At 37.2% G+C, this 19,887-nt stretch overlaps 1 protein-coding gene across 2 annotated transcripts in view; it reads left to right on the top strand.

Moving 5' to 3' along the window:
- Window positions 1-19,887, top strand: part of LOC145989803 (golgin subfamily A member 5-like) — a 53,833-nt gene that overhangs the window by 4,032 nt on the left and 29,914 nt on the right. For both annotated transcript variants that reach the window (XM_083125156.1, XM_083125155.1), the window contains exons 2-4: window positions 2,042-2,232; window positions 7,644-7,845; window positions 13,656-14,052. In XM_083125156.1, the coding sequence (XP_082981282.1) occupies window positions 2,078-2,232; window positions 7,644-7,845; window positions 13,656-14,052 (754 nt within the window). In that variant the 5' untranslated portion in view covers window positions 2,042-2,077. The remainder of the gene's footprint in view (window positions 1-2,041; window positions 2,233-7,643; window positions 7,846-13,655; window positions 14,053-19,887) is intronic.

The raw sequence follows: 19,887 nt of genomic DNA, 5'->3' as shown, positions 1-19,887 counted from the left end.
TTTGTTTACTGTCATTTTGATTACGGACCTCTACTGACATCTATGTTACGTGTATGTAGGGCGAAAGAGTATCCTAGTTAGCTTAGTTGAGTTAGGTTTGGGGCTCTTAGCATTAGAATAATTTCCCTAAATGCTTTCAACATCTCATCATGTTGGTCTCAAAGTAGCAGTATAGATCCACCAAGCTTTCTGAAACCTCGGAAAATATGCGAATTACAGGTTTCCCGTAACTTAGCTTAGCGACACTAGCGCCACTGCCTCCACGCAAGGGTTTCAAATGTCTTGGTGGATCTATAGTATGGGGAATGCCTTGTCAATGGGAAACTGGCATATTTGTGTAAGGTACTCTTTACATCTTCTTTTTGCTGATAAATCGGACTTTTCAGAACTGCAGACACAGTGCTGATTACTTTCACAATCATGTCTTCTATGAACGAAAAATGCTTTGTCTATAAATAGCACTTTTTGAACTACAATCATGTCTACAATACTGCGTCTTTCTCATATGAAACTTTGAAAAAATTATTATACATTCGGAACTGTTACCAGGTTCTGTAATAGGATAGATATACCCTGTCAGTGGCACATATGTGAACCATTCCATTGAACCACTCACAATCCACAAAATGCCACTTGATAGAGCCACTGTCTTGCTTGAAGTGACATGTCCACCTATAATAACTGGTGTATGATCATGAAACATGGCACAATCAGTCTGCAAATGCACCACTGTCTGGCACCCTTCAGTGCCTGAAACACCCAATCAATTGAAATTTGTATTTTTTTTCTTCATATGTTTACTTGCCTATGTAAGAATAAAAAAAACAGGAGAGAAACAAGTAATAAGTTTCCAAATTTTAAAGTGTGGGGTCCTGTTTATTTTGTTCTGAGAATTAATACCCTATGCTGGCATATTTTCACTTCACTTTATGAATCCTGAGTTGCACTCCCCAAACTAAATGACAGTCTTTTGGTTTGTCAGCCAACAAATCTGGAGACACATAGTGGTTCGGATCCCACTTTAAACTGTAGGTCCGGTCCCGATTAGCCTATCCATACATAAAGTGGACTTCAAACGACAATTCAATCAATCAATCAGCCAACAGAGCCTTGTACCCAGAATAAAATCTATCTATGTGGACTGATACTAGAGGGGCAAGTTTATCTTACTTTTGAAGTAACTAGAAACTTCTTTCTCCCTTAAAGAAATGAAAATATGCAGAATATGACCAAAAAGTGGTCAAATACGCACACATATGCAGGAAACATGGTGAAGATATTGAATGGTAAAGCTCCATGTTTCTGTGTTATCTGATTAATTTCAACAGATGACACATTTTTTTGCACCTGTGATGGAGATCATAGCATATCACTACTTTGCCCCTGGTCAGCAGTAGTTTAGATTACTGGCAATGCTGTAGTGCCAAGTTGTGTCATCATCTGGGCTGTGCTCTTTGGTACAATGTGGTTCATGCTTATTAGGTGGAGGATGGTACAATAGGTCTGCAGTAGATTTTTCATAACTTGAATATTTCTCTCTCTCTCTCTCGCTCTCCCTCCCCTCTTGTTAAAGTGGTGCATATATTGTAACACTGTAATATTTATGTAGTTGTGAGAGTATTAATTTTTTTCCTGTGTTAAAGAGTCCATTTTTGCTTGTCAAATATAAACAGCAGAATTAATCAATTTTTCATTATTTGCGTAACTTGCAGGATAATTCACACTTCAGAATGTGTAAATAAACTCTACTAAGAGTTTATTTATGCATTTTTCAGTTCATTTTGCCGGTAGGAAAATGCACCTCTCACCTTGCAAAAACATGAAAATTTCACGATACAGTGTATTTCACATTTCTTGTTTCTGTCGACAACGAAATATGCATTCCTGTAGTAATTACTATTAAAAAAGATGTTAAGCCAAACTACACAATGAACTGCAACAGGTAAAGTACTTTAAATGTGTGAAATTAACTTAAATGTGAAAGAATAATGTTCTATTATAATATGTATATATCTAATATATCCTATTATTTTTTTTGCAGGCATACTCTCTTAAAACCTTCCAAGTCGATTGAAGCATGTCGTGGATAACTGGTCTTGCAGGAAAGGCTGAGGACTTCCTAAATCGCATTGACCAAAATGCAGCAGTAGCCCTTCAAAAGGAAACAAAGAACTCTTTTCCCAACGACGGATACTTGACAGAGGTAACCTGGGAAGGCCAAAGCAAGAAAAGGTAATATACTGGTAGAAATTTATATTGTCTGTCTTTTTTTCTCCCTTTTTTATTCCTTCCCATTGTCAAGCGTCTGCCCGTAGCACTGACTGTTACTTTCAACAGTTTCTTATGATGGCCAGCCTTTCGTGTAATTGTTATCATTATACCTTTTGCCCCGTCTTTATTACATTTTTGTTTCAAAATTCTTATTTCTTTTCAAACAGCATGTACATTATTGGCGTGAACAACTCTCAGCTCTAACAAAAAGCATATGTTTCTCAAAGCTGCCCTGAAGAACTCTCGGACAGTTCTCCACAAATCTGATATGATATAAAATCACTTACGTTAGACATGTTTCGTATTTTCTATTAACACAACAAAAACATATAGGTATGAAATCCCTCTAGAATCAGCATAGACTTATTGACTAAATAATGCACAAACCTAAATAAAAAGAAAAAAGAAAATCGGCCAAGGGTGAGCCCTGTGCTCACTCTGACAACACACCACAACAATGGTCTCTCTTATACTGCCATTTACATCATGTCATTATAATGTGATCATGCCAGTGGCGGCTGCTTAATACGTGCTACAGCACGTTACTCAATTTGCTAAAATGAAAAGAAAGAAAAGGACAAATTTAATAGATTTAAGAAGTTCAGTAAAACACTGAAGTGAAATGAAACTTCTCATGGTAAGAGGCTGAAAAATTTGCAGCGTGCTATGTATTTTCCGCATGCTATTAAAACATTCACCAGGCTCAAGGAATGAGTACCGGACTATTGGCTTCATAGCACGTTTTCACCATCTTCCGGCATGCCTGCTTACACCCCTGTCAGGTCCCTTCGTTTCTTACGGGCGAGGGTCTTAGCTCGGGAAAACCATTGCTAGCATGCTATGCAGATCATCAGCATGGTTATATGTTGCCATCTCACTATAAGAAGAAAACGTGCGGATTACTTTACAGATTCAGACAACAAAAAATTCACGCGGTTCATTGTTAAGGCTCGGCTGGACCTTTGGCATGCAAATGGGCAAATTTTTTCAAATTTTCCTCTCCATTCGAAAAACTTCTTGGATATTTCAAAATATGAAACATTACATCAGCTTAGAATTCCTACTAGAGCATTGACGTGAAATTTTGTGTAGTTTTCTTTCACTGTTGTCTAGATATTATCAATAGTTTTGTGGTTACATAAGTCTATTAAACTATTGATAATATCTAGACAACAATGAAAGAAAACTACATGGAATACACGGAATACGATCGTACTCTTTAGATCGAAGAATCCTACTAGTAAACATGTATTACGTTTAGTGTTTTAGTCTTTCATCAATTTTGAGAATGTCATACTTGCGAGCATAAGAGTCATTTTCCCCTCAGAAAAAAATCCTGTGCATGCTAGCGGTTCCAAGTGAGTGTGTATGTTGGAGGTAGGGGGACATTTTAAATGATAGGAACAACATCTTCCTGTAGGACACAACTTTGCAAATACTATTGAGATGGCAATTCACTCATCGTGGGTTGATTTGCTCGCTAATAAAATTCCTTTTTTTTTTTTTTTTTTTTTTGCAATATTTACCATAAAGGAATCAAGTTGTTACAGTTTTTATATCCTGGTACTTTTTTGTAGGCTGCAACAATGCTCGGTTTGTCTAATATTCCAATTCAGCCTAGTGTAAGCCACATGTATTACTATTTGATGCATGTGCTCATGATACACATGTAACAAACTACAGGTCCAGGTTACTTTCTGTTTCCCCACATTTTCTGTTCCGTGTGTTAATTGGTGCAGGAACCAATCACAGTTAAGAAACTCGGAAACTTTGCAAACTTCTGTAGTTTACAAAGAAACTCCCACAATATGTTCCATAGGTTGAAAAATATCAATGAATATAGACAAAACTTGGTTGATATAATTTTAATATGTTGCTGAATGTTTTTCAATATTTAGTATATATTTTCAATATTTGTAGAATGTAAAAAAATCTTTTTGACCATTTTAAGTTCTGCTGGAACTTGTTTCAGTTCTTAAAAGATCTACTTTGTTCAGAAAATCTGGACTCTTTAGGTACATGCTGAGTCTTGCAGTTTTCCTTTTATTATTACAAAATCTTGTATTTTCTTTTACCATTTTCATTTTAGGCACATTTTATAATTTGGGAGATGATTTAGTATTGTATTATTCATCTTCGGCAAAATTAATATGATCAAAGCACTTTCTTTCTGTAAAATAATAGATTTGAAATGTCATTTGCACCTCTGCCAGAAATTTCTGAACGTCTTTCCAAATCTGTCTTCCTTTCATGGAACTGATCACATGCCTTAATCATGGGGAAAGATTTGCATTACTTTCTAATGCAATATTCGATACCACTGGTTTTGGTATTGGATAGTATTGATTGGAATTTAATCATAGATTCCTTTCTGGATTCTAGGTGTTGTGAAATTATTAATATTATAATTCAGAATTGAATTGGTGTTTTAAGTTCGCTTTATGCACAGTAAGGCTAATAGGGACTGGAGCTACAGTTTAAAGTGGGATCCGAACCACTATGTGCCTCCAGTGGGTATTGAACCCGGAACCCCTTGATTACAAGGCGACGACGCTACCACTGCACCATCGGAGAGGCCCATTTTAAAGCAGAACTCTGTTAGCTTACTATGATATGGTTCCAATGGAAATCTTTTACTTAAAATTTCTTCTTCGAACTCCAACTTCAAACTGTTACAATTCCTAAGTATTGGCATCACTGTGAATCAGTGTTGGTTAAAAGGTATTGGCTTACAGTAGAATCTTACCTAGGTATACACAGTGTCATCCACTTCAGAGTCATAAAATGTAACACAAACTTAGTGGTACAACTTCATATCCTCTTATCTTTGTTCCCTTTAACCCTTTCTGGATGAGCCTGAAAGTACAGAGTTTTTCGCTGTTTTTCAAAAAATGGAAAAATATGTTTTGTATGTTATTTTAACATTTTTGCAGAAATCTACAAATCTACATCCTGTTTCTACAGATATATAATGTTACATGTTATGTAAATTTTCTCATTTATATTTTGTTTGTGTAACAATTTTTCGAAAGTAAAAAAAAATAACATGGAATAAAAGTTACTGAAAACATATATTGTTAATGTATTATAGAATGAATTAATGAAAAAAATAACATAAAAATTTCCTTCATGATGGATGCAGTAAACGCGGTTTAAAATTACTTAAGTGAAATTTAGAGATTTCGTATTTCCACGTTGCACAATTTAATAGTCGAATCCTATTAATTTTGAGGTCTTCATTCACTAAGGGTATGGCATCTGGAGCAGAGATGGTACCTCGTCAATACTTTGCTTGTTCCCGGGTGGCGGTAGTTGCAAGTTCTCCCGTTTGGCGGTGCTGGCATGTGTATCCTGGTTTGCGTCGTCTGCTTCTTGTTGTCAGGTGGCGCTGCCGGGTGGTGGTGGCAATCCATGAGACTGACAACCCGAACCAAAATCCCAAACCCAAATGGATCGCTTTTCCATACCACCCCACCACATCAAACTAATTCGCCAAGGTTCTCAAACCCTTCAACATCCAACTGGCACACAAACCCATATCCCAAATCGGAAGAGCACTACCCAACTTCAAGAGATACTAACTACCCAAACTTGCATCCCCTGGTGTCTACAAGGCCACTTGCCAATGCCACAACACCTACATTGGCAGAACCATCTGCACTGTCCAAGAACGGATTAATCAACACGTAAAAGATGCCAAAAAAGATACACCAAAACCAGGCCTTTCTCGACACCTCCACTCCACAAACCACACCATCGCCTCTGTATCCAGCCTTCACCAAACAGGCTCTGTTATAGAAAACACTGTCAAAGAAACCCATGCTATCATCCAACAGAAACCAGCACTGAACCTGGACAATGGACAGACACACCCTACTTGGTACACCGTCCACAAAAATATCCCCGACCAGAAAAAGAAAATATGTGGTGCGCATACTCGACCCCTCCAGCCACGTGGGGAACAGGAACTGCACCGCACTGAACAGCACGACACCAGCCCCCCAGCTACCACCTGGCAGCCCCACCTGACAACAGGAAGCAGACGATGTAAACCAGGATACACATGCCAGCACCACAGAACGGGAGAACTTGCAACTATCACCGCCCAGGAACAAACAAAGCAGTGATGCGGTACCATCTCCACTCCAAATGCCGTACCCTTAGTGAATGAAGACAGAGGATCTTCGAAATTAATAGGATTTGACTATTAAATTGTGCAACGTGGAAATACGAAATTTCTAAATTTCACGTAAGTAAAAATTTCCTTTTTGGATCAAAATCATCACTAACTGAAATTTGAAGCGAAATTCTCATAAATATTTCCACAATATGTATACAAATTATTCAATGCTATTCTCAAGAGTATAAACAAAAGCTCCACCTAATTTGACATGAGTACAAGTAAAATTCAGCTATGAAGATAATGCAAGATCTAGCACTCGAAATTTGAAATAGCACACGTGCACAAGAGATGCAGTGTGATTATAACTTGTCATTCATTTACAATAGAATTTTATAGTCTGTCTTATTGGACTGAAATTGTAATATGAGTTATACCCATTGCTCATCCATAAAGGGTTAAAGAACAATGTGCAGCGTCAAGTGTCAAAGGAAGCAAATTTTACTTTGAGCAAGCATGCTTGCTTTTCTCCCCCCCCCCCCCCTCTCTGTGCATTGTACAAGCCAAGAAGTTATCCTGGTGTGCATGTGGTGACAGTTACATTATGTAGTGTCGGGTTTGGTGCTCAGCATTATAATTACACTATTTGCTTAGTGTTACTGTTTATACGTTTTAAGTGAGTGTTTGGTTGCCTTAATATTTATCACACTTTTCTTCAACTGGTGCATGTGTATACATTTTCCATGCAAACAAAGTTTCAGACAGCAGTGACTTATGAGTGTGGTCACTTACAGAAGCTAATTTCATGACATAATTGTTCGCTAATTAATACTTTATACATCCTTAAAGTATACATGCATCATTTATGATGTTATGGGAAAACCACAGTTAAAAATTGCATGTAAACCACAGTACCTATGTTGCTAGTTTCTTGCAGTTTTTAGCCTATTAATTCGAAGGTCCACTGCCTTCATTATTTGAGGTGGCTTGAACCTAAGTTGTAGCATGAGACTTACATCCAAGACACCTCAGGCGATGGAGGCAGAGAACCTTTGAAGTTAATAGCATTAAAGCTGAAATAATTTGGCAATACAGATACTGTTGTGTTCCGTATTACACACATTAGTTTTTCTAACTTCAAACTTAATTTCACAACCATTACACAATCGCATGATGTAGTAACCACATATTTTCACAATCAGAACCATGACCAAATAGGTGATGGCATTCTTCATTTTGCATTTGCTTCCAGGGACATTGCTCGAGCGCCACCTCTGAGATACACACCACCTCCGCCAGTTGCCCGACCCACAGCAACTTTGCCTCTTGTGAAATCGTCACCTAACTTAGGAGCCAATCAGCCACTGCAAGCTAAGGAGAAACAAAGTGATGAGGATCTCATTAATTTCCTGAATAGTCCGGATCCAGTGGAGAAGAAGAACGGTCCAGAACATGTAAGTTGTCGCTGAACAGGGTTGAGTAATTACACTTTAAGAATGCAGTGTGAAACACGAGAGAATTGAAATAAGACTAATTATTCCAGTGTTTTTATGCCTGCATCAAAAAGTAAGATATCTTCTTTCAACTAATTATCATTTAGATGACTAACTTCTTAACGTACAGATTATTACAAAAAATATGTTTCAATTTGCATGATTTTTTTTATTCCTGGAATGTAATAAGCACTTAGGTACAAGTGCTATGCTAGTGGCCGCGGTGGCTCAGTTGGTAACGCATCTGACTACCATGCTGAAGGTCCCGGTTTCGATCCCCGGCCAATTCAAATTCGGGAACTTTTCTAACATTGGAAGCGGCCCACCCAGCGTCGAATAACATGCGTACCTGGGGGAAACCCTGGGGGGGGGGGGGGTGTAAAGGCAGTCAGGGGTATGATGCTGATCACATCACCCCCTCTCACTACCAGATCAAGAAAGTGTGGGGCATTACCCCCACACCCCTATATGCCTTCATGGCATGGTGCTAAGCACAGGGGAGCATTTTACCTTTTTTTTCTTTTTTTTTTTTTACTTATGTACAATAATCATGGCACCTATTAGATTACACTGGGGAACAAAAAAAAGATTTTATTTTGCGGCATAAAGTTTAATAACAGTTTCAGCACACAAAACAGCTGTGATTGCCAATTGTATGATTGGTTCAGTTGAATTGACTCCAGTTATAAAAATAAACACACCATGGAAAATGTAGGAGGTAAAATTACTCTACGCTTTTCTCTGTAATACCAAAATTTGATAATGGGCTGAAATTCCCATTAAGAAACTTATTTATTAATTTGTACATTGTTGCTAAGCAACTTATGAAGCATTGCTAGGCAATATATCGGACACTCAACAAAGCTTAAGGAAGAATACCAAAACATAAAAATGGTTTTAGAAAAAAAATTGAATATGCTGAACATAAGTGGCTCGTGTGTGTGGATTTGAAGATGGTGGATTTTTTACTAGCACAGCAAAGTGGGTACACAAAGTATCCCTGTTTCCTATGTTTGTGGGATAGTCGTGCTAGAGAAATGCATTGGACAATAAAAGTTTGGCCCCCAAGGTAAAATATAAGTGGGAAAAGCTAATATCATTCATGAACCGCTGATAGATAGGGACAAAATCATCCTTCCGCCACTGCATATTAAATTTGGGTTGATAAAACAGTTTGTCAAGGCCTTACATACAAGTGGTGATTGTTTCAAATATATATGCCACACTTTTCCAGGACTAAGTATTGTAAAATTGAATGCAGGAATCTTTGACGGACCACCACAAATTCGTACACTTATAAATTATGCCAATTTTACAACTTACATGTCTTACATCGAATCTGAGGGCTGACTGAGCTTTGTGTCCGTCGTCGAAATTTTTTTGGAAATCACAGAGCAGAAAACTACCGTGATATAGTTGGAAATATGTTGAAAAATTTTGAGAAATTGGGAGCTAATATGAGTGTGAATATACATTTTCTACATAGCCACATTGACAGATTCCCTGAGAACCTTGGTGATTTTAGTGAAGAACGGGGAGAAAGGTTCCATCAGGATATAAGCATAATGGAAGAAAGGTACCAGGGACGGTGGGATTCCCACATGATGGCCGACCACTGTTGGAGCTTACAGAGGGATTGTCCTAAAAAGCAATACAGCAGGAAATCGTATAGAAAACGTTTCACATAGTTTGTTACTTCATTGTGTACATATTTTCTTAATTATTATGATCATAGGCCTATATAAATTTATTTTTATAATAATGATTGTAATCACAATAAGAAATATTAAATTGTTGTTGGAAGTTCATTTATATGTATGTCTTATGTTTCCGCCATTTTGGTTTAGCTGCATTTATTTCATAAATTAGAGCCAATTCAGGAAATATATTATTATATCATTATTCAGCAGCATGAAATTGCCCTAAATTAGCTCTCAAACACTGTGCCGCAATTTCACTGTTCCCCAGTGTTATTTTTTAGGAACTCAACAATTAAATGCTGACCTCACAAAAGTACTGATTTTAAAACCCCGAGTATATTTGTGATGAAAATATACATCATTTTTTTTGTTCTCACGCATGAAGCTACAAAGGAAAAGGCATGTTATCACTCAACATTTAACTAAAAGGCACATTAGCACAAATATTGTACACAAACACCTCTAACATGTGTAAGAAAAATGGTAGCTGCTGGAACTGTCAGACTTAGAGATGCTACTACCAACACTAAGAATGCAATGCAAACAAAAGCAATTACAGTGATATCTTGCAGGATTAACAAGAAATAGATGAGAAACAAAAGTGATTATGGTGATATCTAGCGAGAATCACAAGAAACAAGTATACTTGGTCATTTAAAACACGTACCGTCAGATGGGGTTATTTTTTACAGTTTTTTTGTTACATTTCACTAATGACGAGGCAATTGTACATAATTTTATTTTATTCAGCTAGCTACATGTTTAAGGAGCATATGGAACATTGGAAAATGTACAGAGTAATTCACTATATGGTGTTAAAAAATGTTAAATTGTGTCCGAAGCTACCCCAGTAGGTGGTGTAATTTTGGACAGTTATTTGTTTTAGGAGTTTGTCCGAATTTATCCCACGTATGAGGTTATTTCGGACTCAAAATTAGGAAAAAAATATTATTCAACACTTTTATTAAGGGTAAAATTTTTAATTTCGGGAATTTTATGACTCTTTACTATTTTTTTTGTTTCAAAACTGATCTTACAAAAATTTACATAAGAACAAAATGATAATACAATACAAAGAGCAAAATAATAAATACATTTCTGTGTAGTTTAGTATATACAGGAACAGTTAGATAACATCTTCATCAAAAATGAAAACTCGTTTTTTCTTTGGTGCTGGTAGAATCTTGACAATCTGGTCCTTTGTCCTCGTCCTCAACATTTGGAAACACAAACATTCTTCTACTTCCACTGTTCGATCGCAAGAATTTTACAGTCACTTCTTGTGCTCTTATGTCAACCGCAATGCCAACATTCTGTCTTGTCTGTTTCCTGTTTCCGTGGTCATAATTGTAGTTCACTTCAACAAAACTTTCTAAATCAATCAACGGTCCAGAAATTCCAGAATATTCATTTAGTTCTCTCTCTTGAATTTCTGCCTCAATTTCCACAGTGACATATTCTTGCTGCTTTTCTGTAACAACTGCTTCATTTTCTGCCTGGTTTCTGACAACAACTTAATTGTGAGTGAAGTGGCAACCAAGGAGAGATTGCTCCGCAGGAACATTCAATTTGCGACGGTGAACTGTTGGCCTCTTACCAGAGCCGTAGCGTGCTTCAGGTAAAGCCTCGAAACTGGACGACCAGGATTTTTCATTTTTACCAGATGTTTCTGGAAATATTTTGAGTACCCTCTGTGGGTCAAAAGGAATTAACCCAGTGCTGCGGAAGCCACTCCTTATGATATCCGCGTTTCGTGCTTCGATTTTTGGTAGTGTCTTTTTCAGGAGGGCTGGAAAGGCATCTCTAGAGATAGGCCCACGTGTGGACGTTTTCCAGGTCGTCAGTACTTGTCTCCATGCTTTTTTAAGTGGCCCAAAATAGCACACATCTAACGGCTGAAGAATATGTGTGCTATTTGTTGGTAAAAAATGAAAGAAATGTTCTGTTTTTCACATTCCTGGACCACTGATAAAGACACATGACTGGACAAATTGTCTCCAATAATGACTTTATGTCCCTCCAGCTGTTTTAAATATGGCAGTGCTACCGTAGAAAACCAATCTTCAAAAATCAGGTCAAACCACCCACTTTTGTTTCTGTTGTATCTCGTGCCATGTGTCCTATAAATGTTCGGCCTTGTACAAGACATATGGGGGAGTAGCTTCCCATCGCCACTAACACACGCCATGAGAGAAATACTAGTCTTAGAAGAGTCTATAACCCTCTCTCTATGTTTTATGCCCCTCTTAACAATCACGCGTTTCTTTGCGGGGTCATCACACAAATTCTTTTAGTCATAATTGATGACATTTTCAGGTGGGATGTTCTCTAAGGTGTGTTGTACATGATTGAAAAGAAGCTCTTGAACAGTCTCCGAGCTGACCTCAGCTCAAGCTCTCTTGATATTCTCATACAGACAAACGGAAAGAATATTTGCATGTTTCTTCAAGAATGATTTTGCCAATTCGATGCCTTGCAAATTCTCGTGAAATCGTTTCTCTTTTCTTCCCAACCTGACCAGGTATCCTTTCACAATGTAACGTAAACCATTTAGTGAGAGGGTAACCACACTGTGCTGCCTTTAAGATACCATGTATCAGCATTTCTTCTTCAGGATCAAGAACAGATGGTGCTCCGATGGGTTTTGAGTTTGTTCGATTACCTTATTTTCTAAGGTGGACCGTGGTACACCAAGAAACTCAGATGCCTTGTGGTATGTCAATTTGCCATCTTTAATGGCTTTTACTGCTGCATCTACTTTATATTGTTCGTAGTTGCAGTGTATCTGCGCTCCTAACTTTATTTTATGTGCACGCGGCATTGTCCAAAGTTACCACTGCATATTACACACTTCGGGAAAGCTGTGTGCGAGTTTATGTGCCATAAAAAGCCTTCATTCTCTGATGAATGTCAATCGGGGGACACGTTTTCTGCAGTTAGAAACTCGGTCACCCCACCAATTTTCAGGTGCACCGACATAGTATGGTTACATGCTGCCATTTTCCTCGCTCTAGTTCAGCAACCCCTGGTGATAGAAGTTTGAAACTTGGAATGGAGAAAGGGGAAAGTCTGAGGAGTACAATGCATGGTTGCTCAAAATCCAAAATGTCTTTACACCGTCACAAAAAAATGAGGCATTACTTTTCAGCATGCCCTCGTACAAATGAGCCTACATCAGAATTATGGAATCAAGCCTGAAATTCACAAATCACATTCTTTTTTTACATTTACTTCGTTCTTACACTGGATGGAGAATATCACACACTGTAGTATTTTAAATATTTCCAAATCGGGAGGGAAGATTCCAGTAAATTCTTTGGAACCATAAGCATATATATGTAGCATCCCCCAAGGGATTAACGGTTGCAACCAAATGCACCCTTTATCCCCTACTCAAACAAATACCATTGAGAGACAGGCACTCACACAGATTTATGAAGACAACGTGTTGAGAGCTACGCAACAAATAATGCCACCCTGCAGTCACTGCCACCTGGAACTATGACTCATTTCTTTTTGATGTCGGCGATTGGGTGACTTGTAGGAAAGTGGTTTTCTTTCTCTTTGGAACAAGTGTAGTTTCCTGTTACTGGACGTCCTTGAACCAACCAGGGCAAGGTAATTGTATCCTTGGCACGAAGGACAATAAGATGGAAGATACACTTGAAATAAATGATTGCACTAAATTACTTCCAATATATGCACAATAAGCTCAAATATGCATTTATATGCACTATAAAACCACCAGATTGTTCCCAATCAAGCGAAATGAATAAATCCGTTGAAAGCATGTGAATTTCCTCCAAGGAAAAAACATGCAAATATGCAAAAATCTGCCCCTTAGTCATAATTAACCTACCTGATTGATAAAATGATATCCAAATATATGGTATATATCCACAACTGAATATCCATATTGTTAGATAATCTTGATTGTCTACTGTTTTCAAAACTAATACTGGATAATGTGACATCTGAATGTTCACATTTCTTGTCCTGTAAGTGTTTTTATGTGTGGTTCAGGTGCTGATGTGTCTTAATTAACCTAAGTATTACAATCATTGTTTTCAGACAAAACAAGCTTTGCCAAAAGATTCTGGGAGCACTCATTCCGGAATCTTTGAGAATCTGGGTAGGAACTCCCCTGCAGGATCTCAAGATCTTGACCACCAAAGCGTCGACACCGATGATCTAAGTTCCCATTCTAGCAGGAGCACACCAAAGAAAGAGCTAGTGGAAACCAAAAAGGATGAACCTAGAGCCGTGCCGGTTGAAAGAGTCATTCCGTTAACAAGCGCCGCCTCAGCAATTGAGACGATGGAGAGAAGTGGAAATTCTGTCGACAACAATGCCATGGTGCAAGATGCCGATGTGCTGATAAGCGAGAATAATTTCCTGAAGCATGGATTGAAGAATTTAAACCAGGAAATGCTTCTTCTGGTGCAGCGATCCAAAGCAGCCGAGAAAGGTTAGTAAAACTGAATCATTACTCTTACTAAACACTTGAATAATTTGACATTAAAAAACATCTTATGTCATGTGCCGGCAACATACTTGTTAAAAACTACACAAACAGCACGATAAAAGACACTTTAAAAGTTTGTCCAAGCTTTCGACTCCATCTCGGAGTCATCATCAGAGCTGGTCAAGAAATGGCGAAGGTGACACGGTTAAGTTTCCGCTTACACTACTCACTGTATCTGCCGGAAGATGTTCTTGCGGTCTTGCAGTGATGTTAAGTTCTTCTTTGCTAAGTTTTGGACTATGAATTTTCTGGGTTTATATGCTACACAAGTAATCTCAATGACAATTTAGGTGGAGATCTTTATTTATCGTGGCATAACACAGTCAAACTTAAAAAACTCAATCTCTCTCACCTCCCTCATGAACCATCAACCTCAACAAACAAGAACTTACCAAGACTGCAAGACTTCTTCCTTTAGCTTTCATTACTGGGAGTTCAATGTATAAATTTCATTTTCACTTAAAAGGCCTGTCATTCCCCTCCCCTCCAAAAAAAATTCATCACTCTTGAGTTGTTTTTTTTGATACCACTACAGGTTAAAATTAGGACAGAGCTGACACCAATGCCGATATATTAGCTAGAATTTATTTACCGATACCAGCTGATAATTTTCCGCAAAAAATCTGCACGACACTTTTTATTATCCTGGATATTATGCAAAGTTAAAGGTTCTTTTGATTTTGCACTAGTTTTGTATTAAGAAACTGACTTTTTTTTTTAACATAACAATGTAATTTTAAATTCTGTTCGTTGAATATTTTAAAGCGAAAATGCATTAATTAGAATGGAATGTTTATACACTAATATTAATCAATATTTTGAACTACTATTAATTATTACAATTTTCAAGCATTGGTATCAGTGTCAGTTCCAAGTGATATCAGCTCATCCCTAGTTCAAATATTGATAATTTTACATGAGATAACAATTTAATTCACAGAATTTATCTCTCCCCACAGTGTTGTTGTAAATATGAAGAAAATTGTGTATTTTGCAGATTCCATAGGACACTCGGACTCCAAAAAATATCAGTCAGTGGTGATTACATTACAACTGATAATTAGTGCATAATTTTTCTGAAGCATAAAGAATAATACTTTTGAAGTGCTTGTCTAAGTTTACTTTATACTGCTAATAACTAGAGCCCGGAAGTTCAGGCATTTATTTTCGTTAAAATAGGCAGGCAAAAATGCATTTATAATGTGGAAAATAGGCACTAAAATGAAGAAGAAAAAAAAGGCAAAATAAACCGAAAAAAGGCACATTTGGAAGTCGCTTACTTTTATCTATAATTTCTGGCAAAATATTAAAATCTACAAATCTACATTGGGAAGAGCATTTCAATTTTCTCCATTTTGATTGCACATAACTACAAGGTTTTTTTTTTAAAGTTCTCAACATTCATTGATAGTCGTCTGTCAGAGAGAATGTTTTTCATAGTAGAAAATGATCTTTCTACTTCGACAGAAGTTATTGGAGCATACATAAAACAAGCTAATGTAGCTGGACTCATTTCGGTAACAGCATTTTCACCTTTTAGAATATCACAAATTGTTTTCAGTTGTTTCAAGTCCTCATTTGCACTCACTACCCGTTTGCACTTTTCCGCAACAGCTGACCCCTTTTCTCCTGGCACTTCCATCATCTGCTGCATAGATGCCTCGTAGATTTTCATGGATGCTATAATTGTAATTGTCTCTGGCAATGCACCATAATGTGCAAAGAATAAACTTGAATAGCACAGGAGTTTTTTCACTTCACGAATTGAAGCTGCTTCATTTTCTGGAAGAGCATCGATCACCTGATCAAGGTTGTTAGCATAATATATAGCTGCTGATATCCAGGTTCTCCATCTCGTCAAGATTGGTTGCGGAGGTAAACTAAGCTCAGGCGCAACTTCCTCAAATTTTCGGGTTCGAGAGGGAGATTTCAGGAATATCTTCTTTGTGTTCGAAATCAACCTGTCCACTTCAGCAGTCAATCATGCACAAGGAAATGTTAACCAAAAGCAATATCCTAACTCGGCATGAAATACTTTTTTCTCACACTTTTCTCCTTCAGCAATGTTGAAACATGCGTGAGTTCAATATTACTTAAATAAGGCGAAAATTATTCACATAATAAACGGAAGAAAAATAAATGCCAACAACGTTTTTTGGGAGAAAAATAATTTATATAGACATTTTTTAAAAAAAAAAAAAATTGTCAAATTTCATTGAAAAAGGCAAAAAAGGCATTATAATTAAAAATAGGCATTGAGGTTCCAAATAGGCAAAATGAAAAGGCTTCTAAAACATTCGAAACAACATAAGAAACGTATATCCGGGAAAAAATTATCAATATATGCAGTAGATAAAAAGAGGCATTTTGCCAAACTTCCGGGCTCTACTAATAACTATGATTACAAAACCTCTAGATTTGCGTTATGACAACATGCCTGAATTTCGTAAGGTCAATGAAATGCTAAGAGTAAAACCACGTACATAAATATCCAGTATTCTAAATGAGTTCTTTTTGTACAGTGACTTTTGTAAAACCCCAACCAAATTTTCCATCCAATGTGTTGCGAGCTGTAATACCACAAAATTATTGACACATAGCATGAGGATTTTTTTTTTTAATTCACTAAAAAGTTGTATTGTATAAAAGTATTTCCATTCTCAACACACAACACACAAACGGTATGATAAAACACACTTTAGAAATATGTCCAAGCTTTCAACTCCATCTCCGAGTCATCCTCAGATCTGGTCGAGAGACTTGGAGCGAGAAGCAGCTGTAACTCCAATGCTACTACTTGGCTGTGTCAGTGGGAACATACTACTGTGTAAGCTTGGACGTATTTTTAAAGTGGGTTTGTGTTGTGGACAAAAATGTTTTTGGCAGTACAACATAAGGAATTTTTTTATGGTACATTAAAAAGAATACTTGCCAGAGTTTACATGTGATAAGATAAAAATGCATGTTGGATCTACCCAAGATAATTCATTATAATAAGGGAAGCAATTAATTGCCCTATTTAACACACTGTGTTCTGCTGTACCATGAGGCATTCCCATGTAATCTTATCAATCAGTAACATTTACAATTCATCAGAATAAAGCATAATTTCCATCAAAAAATGTCGAAGAATTAGGCCGTAGTATTGCAGGGAACTTAATTTAAACATGCATTTTAGTTTTTAATTTTGTATTTTGCACTTACTACAGGAGCTTCTCAAGAACAGTGCCTACAAAGGAGGAACTCTTGTTACCTTGTAATCTACAGGTTCAGTCCCTGTGGAGGCACAATTCACAGTGGTTCAGATATCACTTTCAATTGTAGGTCCAATCCTGTTAGCCAATCGAAGAACTTGCTATGCATCTGGAAAACAGGGGAATATCAGGGAATTTGGCTTATCAGGGACTCTCGCAGATCATCTGGAATTCGCTGCAACACCCATCCTACAACCCTGACTTAATCCCTAGTGACTTTCATAATTTCATCTCCCCTGAAAAATATCAGGGAATTTGGCTTATCAGGGACTCTCGCAGATCATCTGGAATTCGCTGCAACACCCATCCTACAACCCTGACTTAATCCCTAGTGACTTTCATAATTTCATCTCCCCTGAAAAAAAATACTGCAAGGTCACTGTTTCAATTAAAAGAAGAGGTTCTAGCAGCAGTTAGAAACTGCTTCTGTTTCCAGAGGATCTTCAAACAAAACTTTCATTGCATCTTTTCAGTGCGGCAGTTCCCTTAACATATATGGGGTTTATTTGTAGAGATCTCTGGGGATACACTTTTTTCCTTTAAGTTACCGGTATCTTTTCGTGTGATCCTCCCTTGTACAAGCAAAATATTTATTTATTTATTTACCTTCAACAGAGACAAGGCTCCAATTACAGAAGGTAGTATTATAATATTACATTTACATTTACAACTTGTACACACACACATACATTCCCCCTCCTTTCTCCTTTACGCACACCCATACATACACATAGACATACTGAACATAATATACAGGGTTATTACAAGTGATTGGAGCGGTGTCATGAGTTTGCTGTAGCTATAATATTTGACATATTGCCATGAAATTTTACGGTAGTGTAGAAAAACTTAAAAGGTTTTCTTCTCTTCTAGGCATGTTTTGGATTTATGTCAGGAGAGCGCAGCACTGAGCAGTGAGTAAATATGGTGACAAGCTTTGAGATAGTTTATGCTGTGCTGGAATTTCATGCATATCAGTCAGTCAAAACAGTGCAACGACGCTTTAGAACAATGTTCAAGAAAGATGCACACATTGTGCCTGTTCAATGTGCTACTTAAAAGAAATGTTGCCTCGTCACTATAAAAAAGTTTGTCACAAAAACCATCCTCTTCCATCAGTTCTTGCATTCGTGTAGCAAACTCCTTGCGAACCACTTCGTCATGGGGCGTGAGGGCTTGTACCAATTGTAAGCGGTAAGGCTTCTGTTGCAATCGTTTCCATAGGATATTCCAAACGGTTGGTTGTGGAGTGTTCAGCTCTCTGCTTGCTCTATTCGTCGACTTCTGTGGGATACGTGTGTAACTCGCTCGCATGCGCTCAACAGTTTCTTCACTCACTGGAGGCTGACCTGTTGATTCCCCCTTACAGAGGCATCCCGTAGTTGTAAACTGTGCATACCATCACCGAATGGAGTTGGCACTCAGTGCATCTTTCTTGAACATTGTTCTAAAACATCGTTGCGCTGTTTTGACCGACTGATATGCATGAAATTCCAGCACAGCATAAGCTTTCTCACCGCCTGTCGCCATCTGTACTCACTGCTCAGTGGTGCACTCTCCCGACAGAAATCCAAAACATTCCTGCAAGAGAAGAAAACTTTTTGAGTTTTTCTACATTACTGTAAAATTTCATGGCAATATGTCAAATATTATAGATACAGAAAAGTCATGAAACCGCTCCAATCGTTTGTAATAACCCTGTTTGGTGACAGAATAGGTTTATTACTTAACTGACAACAAACATTTTCAGATATTTACCCATTTCACCTGAATCACACAAAACGGTATCACAAACACGGGTACTATATTTCATTACAACAAACTTTGATGTGACAAATCCATTATTTAGGATTAACATATTCATAAATTTGGCCTGTGTCATACCAAAATCCAAGTCCACCAAACGGAGATCTTGTTATATTGAAGGGTCATTTTTTGTATTTAAGAACTTTTATACATTTCTGTTCTCAGGAGTAAGTAAATGTCTATTACGTAAATGACCCTGTCTCACATGAAACCATATTATTTCATATATAGTACTACTATCAATATATCCATTTATTATTTTATACAGATACATTTGTTGAGGAATTTCACATCTATTTGACAGGTTTATCAAATCAAATTCATTTAACAAATCATTATATGGTATTTTAAGTATCATTGGTGATATTTGATGCTTCTTATATTACAAAAATCTCAGATTTTTTTTCTGTATACGTTCAATCATATTTTTCTGGGAGTTATAGGTTGGTGCCCATACAGAGCATATATCATTTAAACTTTTAGCATTTCTTATTAGAAATCCATGTTTCTTGTAGACATTCTTGGTAATGGAAGAAATATGCTCATTGAAGGTCATCTTATACATAATAATTACTCCTAGGTCTTTAATGGAATACACTCTTTTTACATATTCACCATTGATAACATACTTATTGAGACGGTGTGTTCGCCTTGCTATCCACCCGCACCACAACTCTTATGCCAAAGTATCCCCAAAATAAACTTCAGCAAATTACAA

This window comes from Lepisma saccharinum, chromosome 7 (genome assembly GCF_977018435.1).
Source record: "Lepisma saccharinum chromosome 7, izLepSacc3.1, whole genome shotgun sequence".
Taxonomy (NCBI): domain Eukaryota; kingdom Metazoa; phylum Arthropoda; class Insecta; order Zygentoma; family Lepismatidae; genus Lepisma; species Lepisma saccharinum.
The sequence above is the reverse complement of the archived record's forward strand: the minus strand, read 5'-3'. Positions and strand labels throughout refer to the sequence as shown.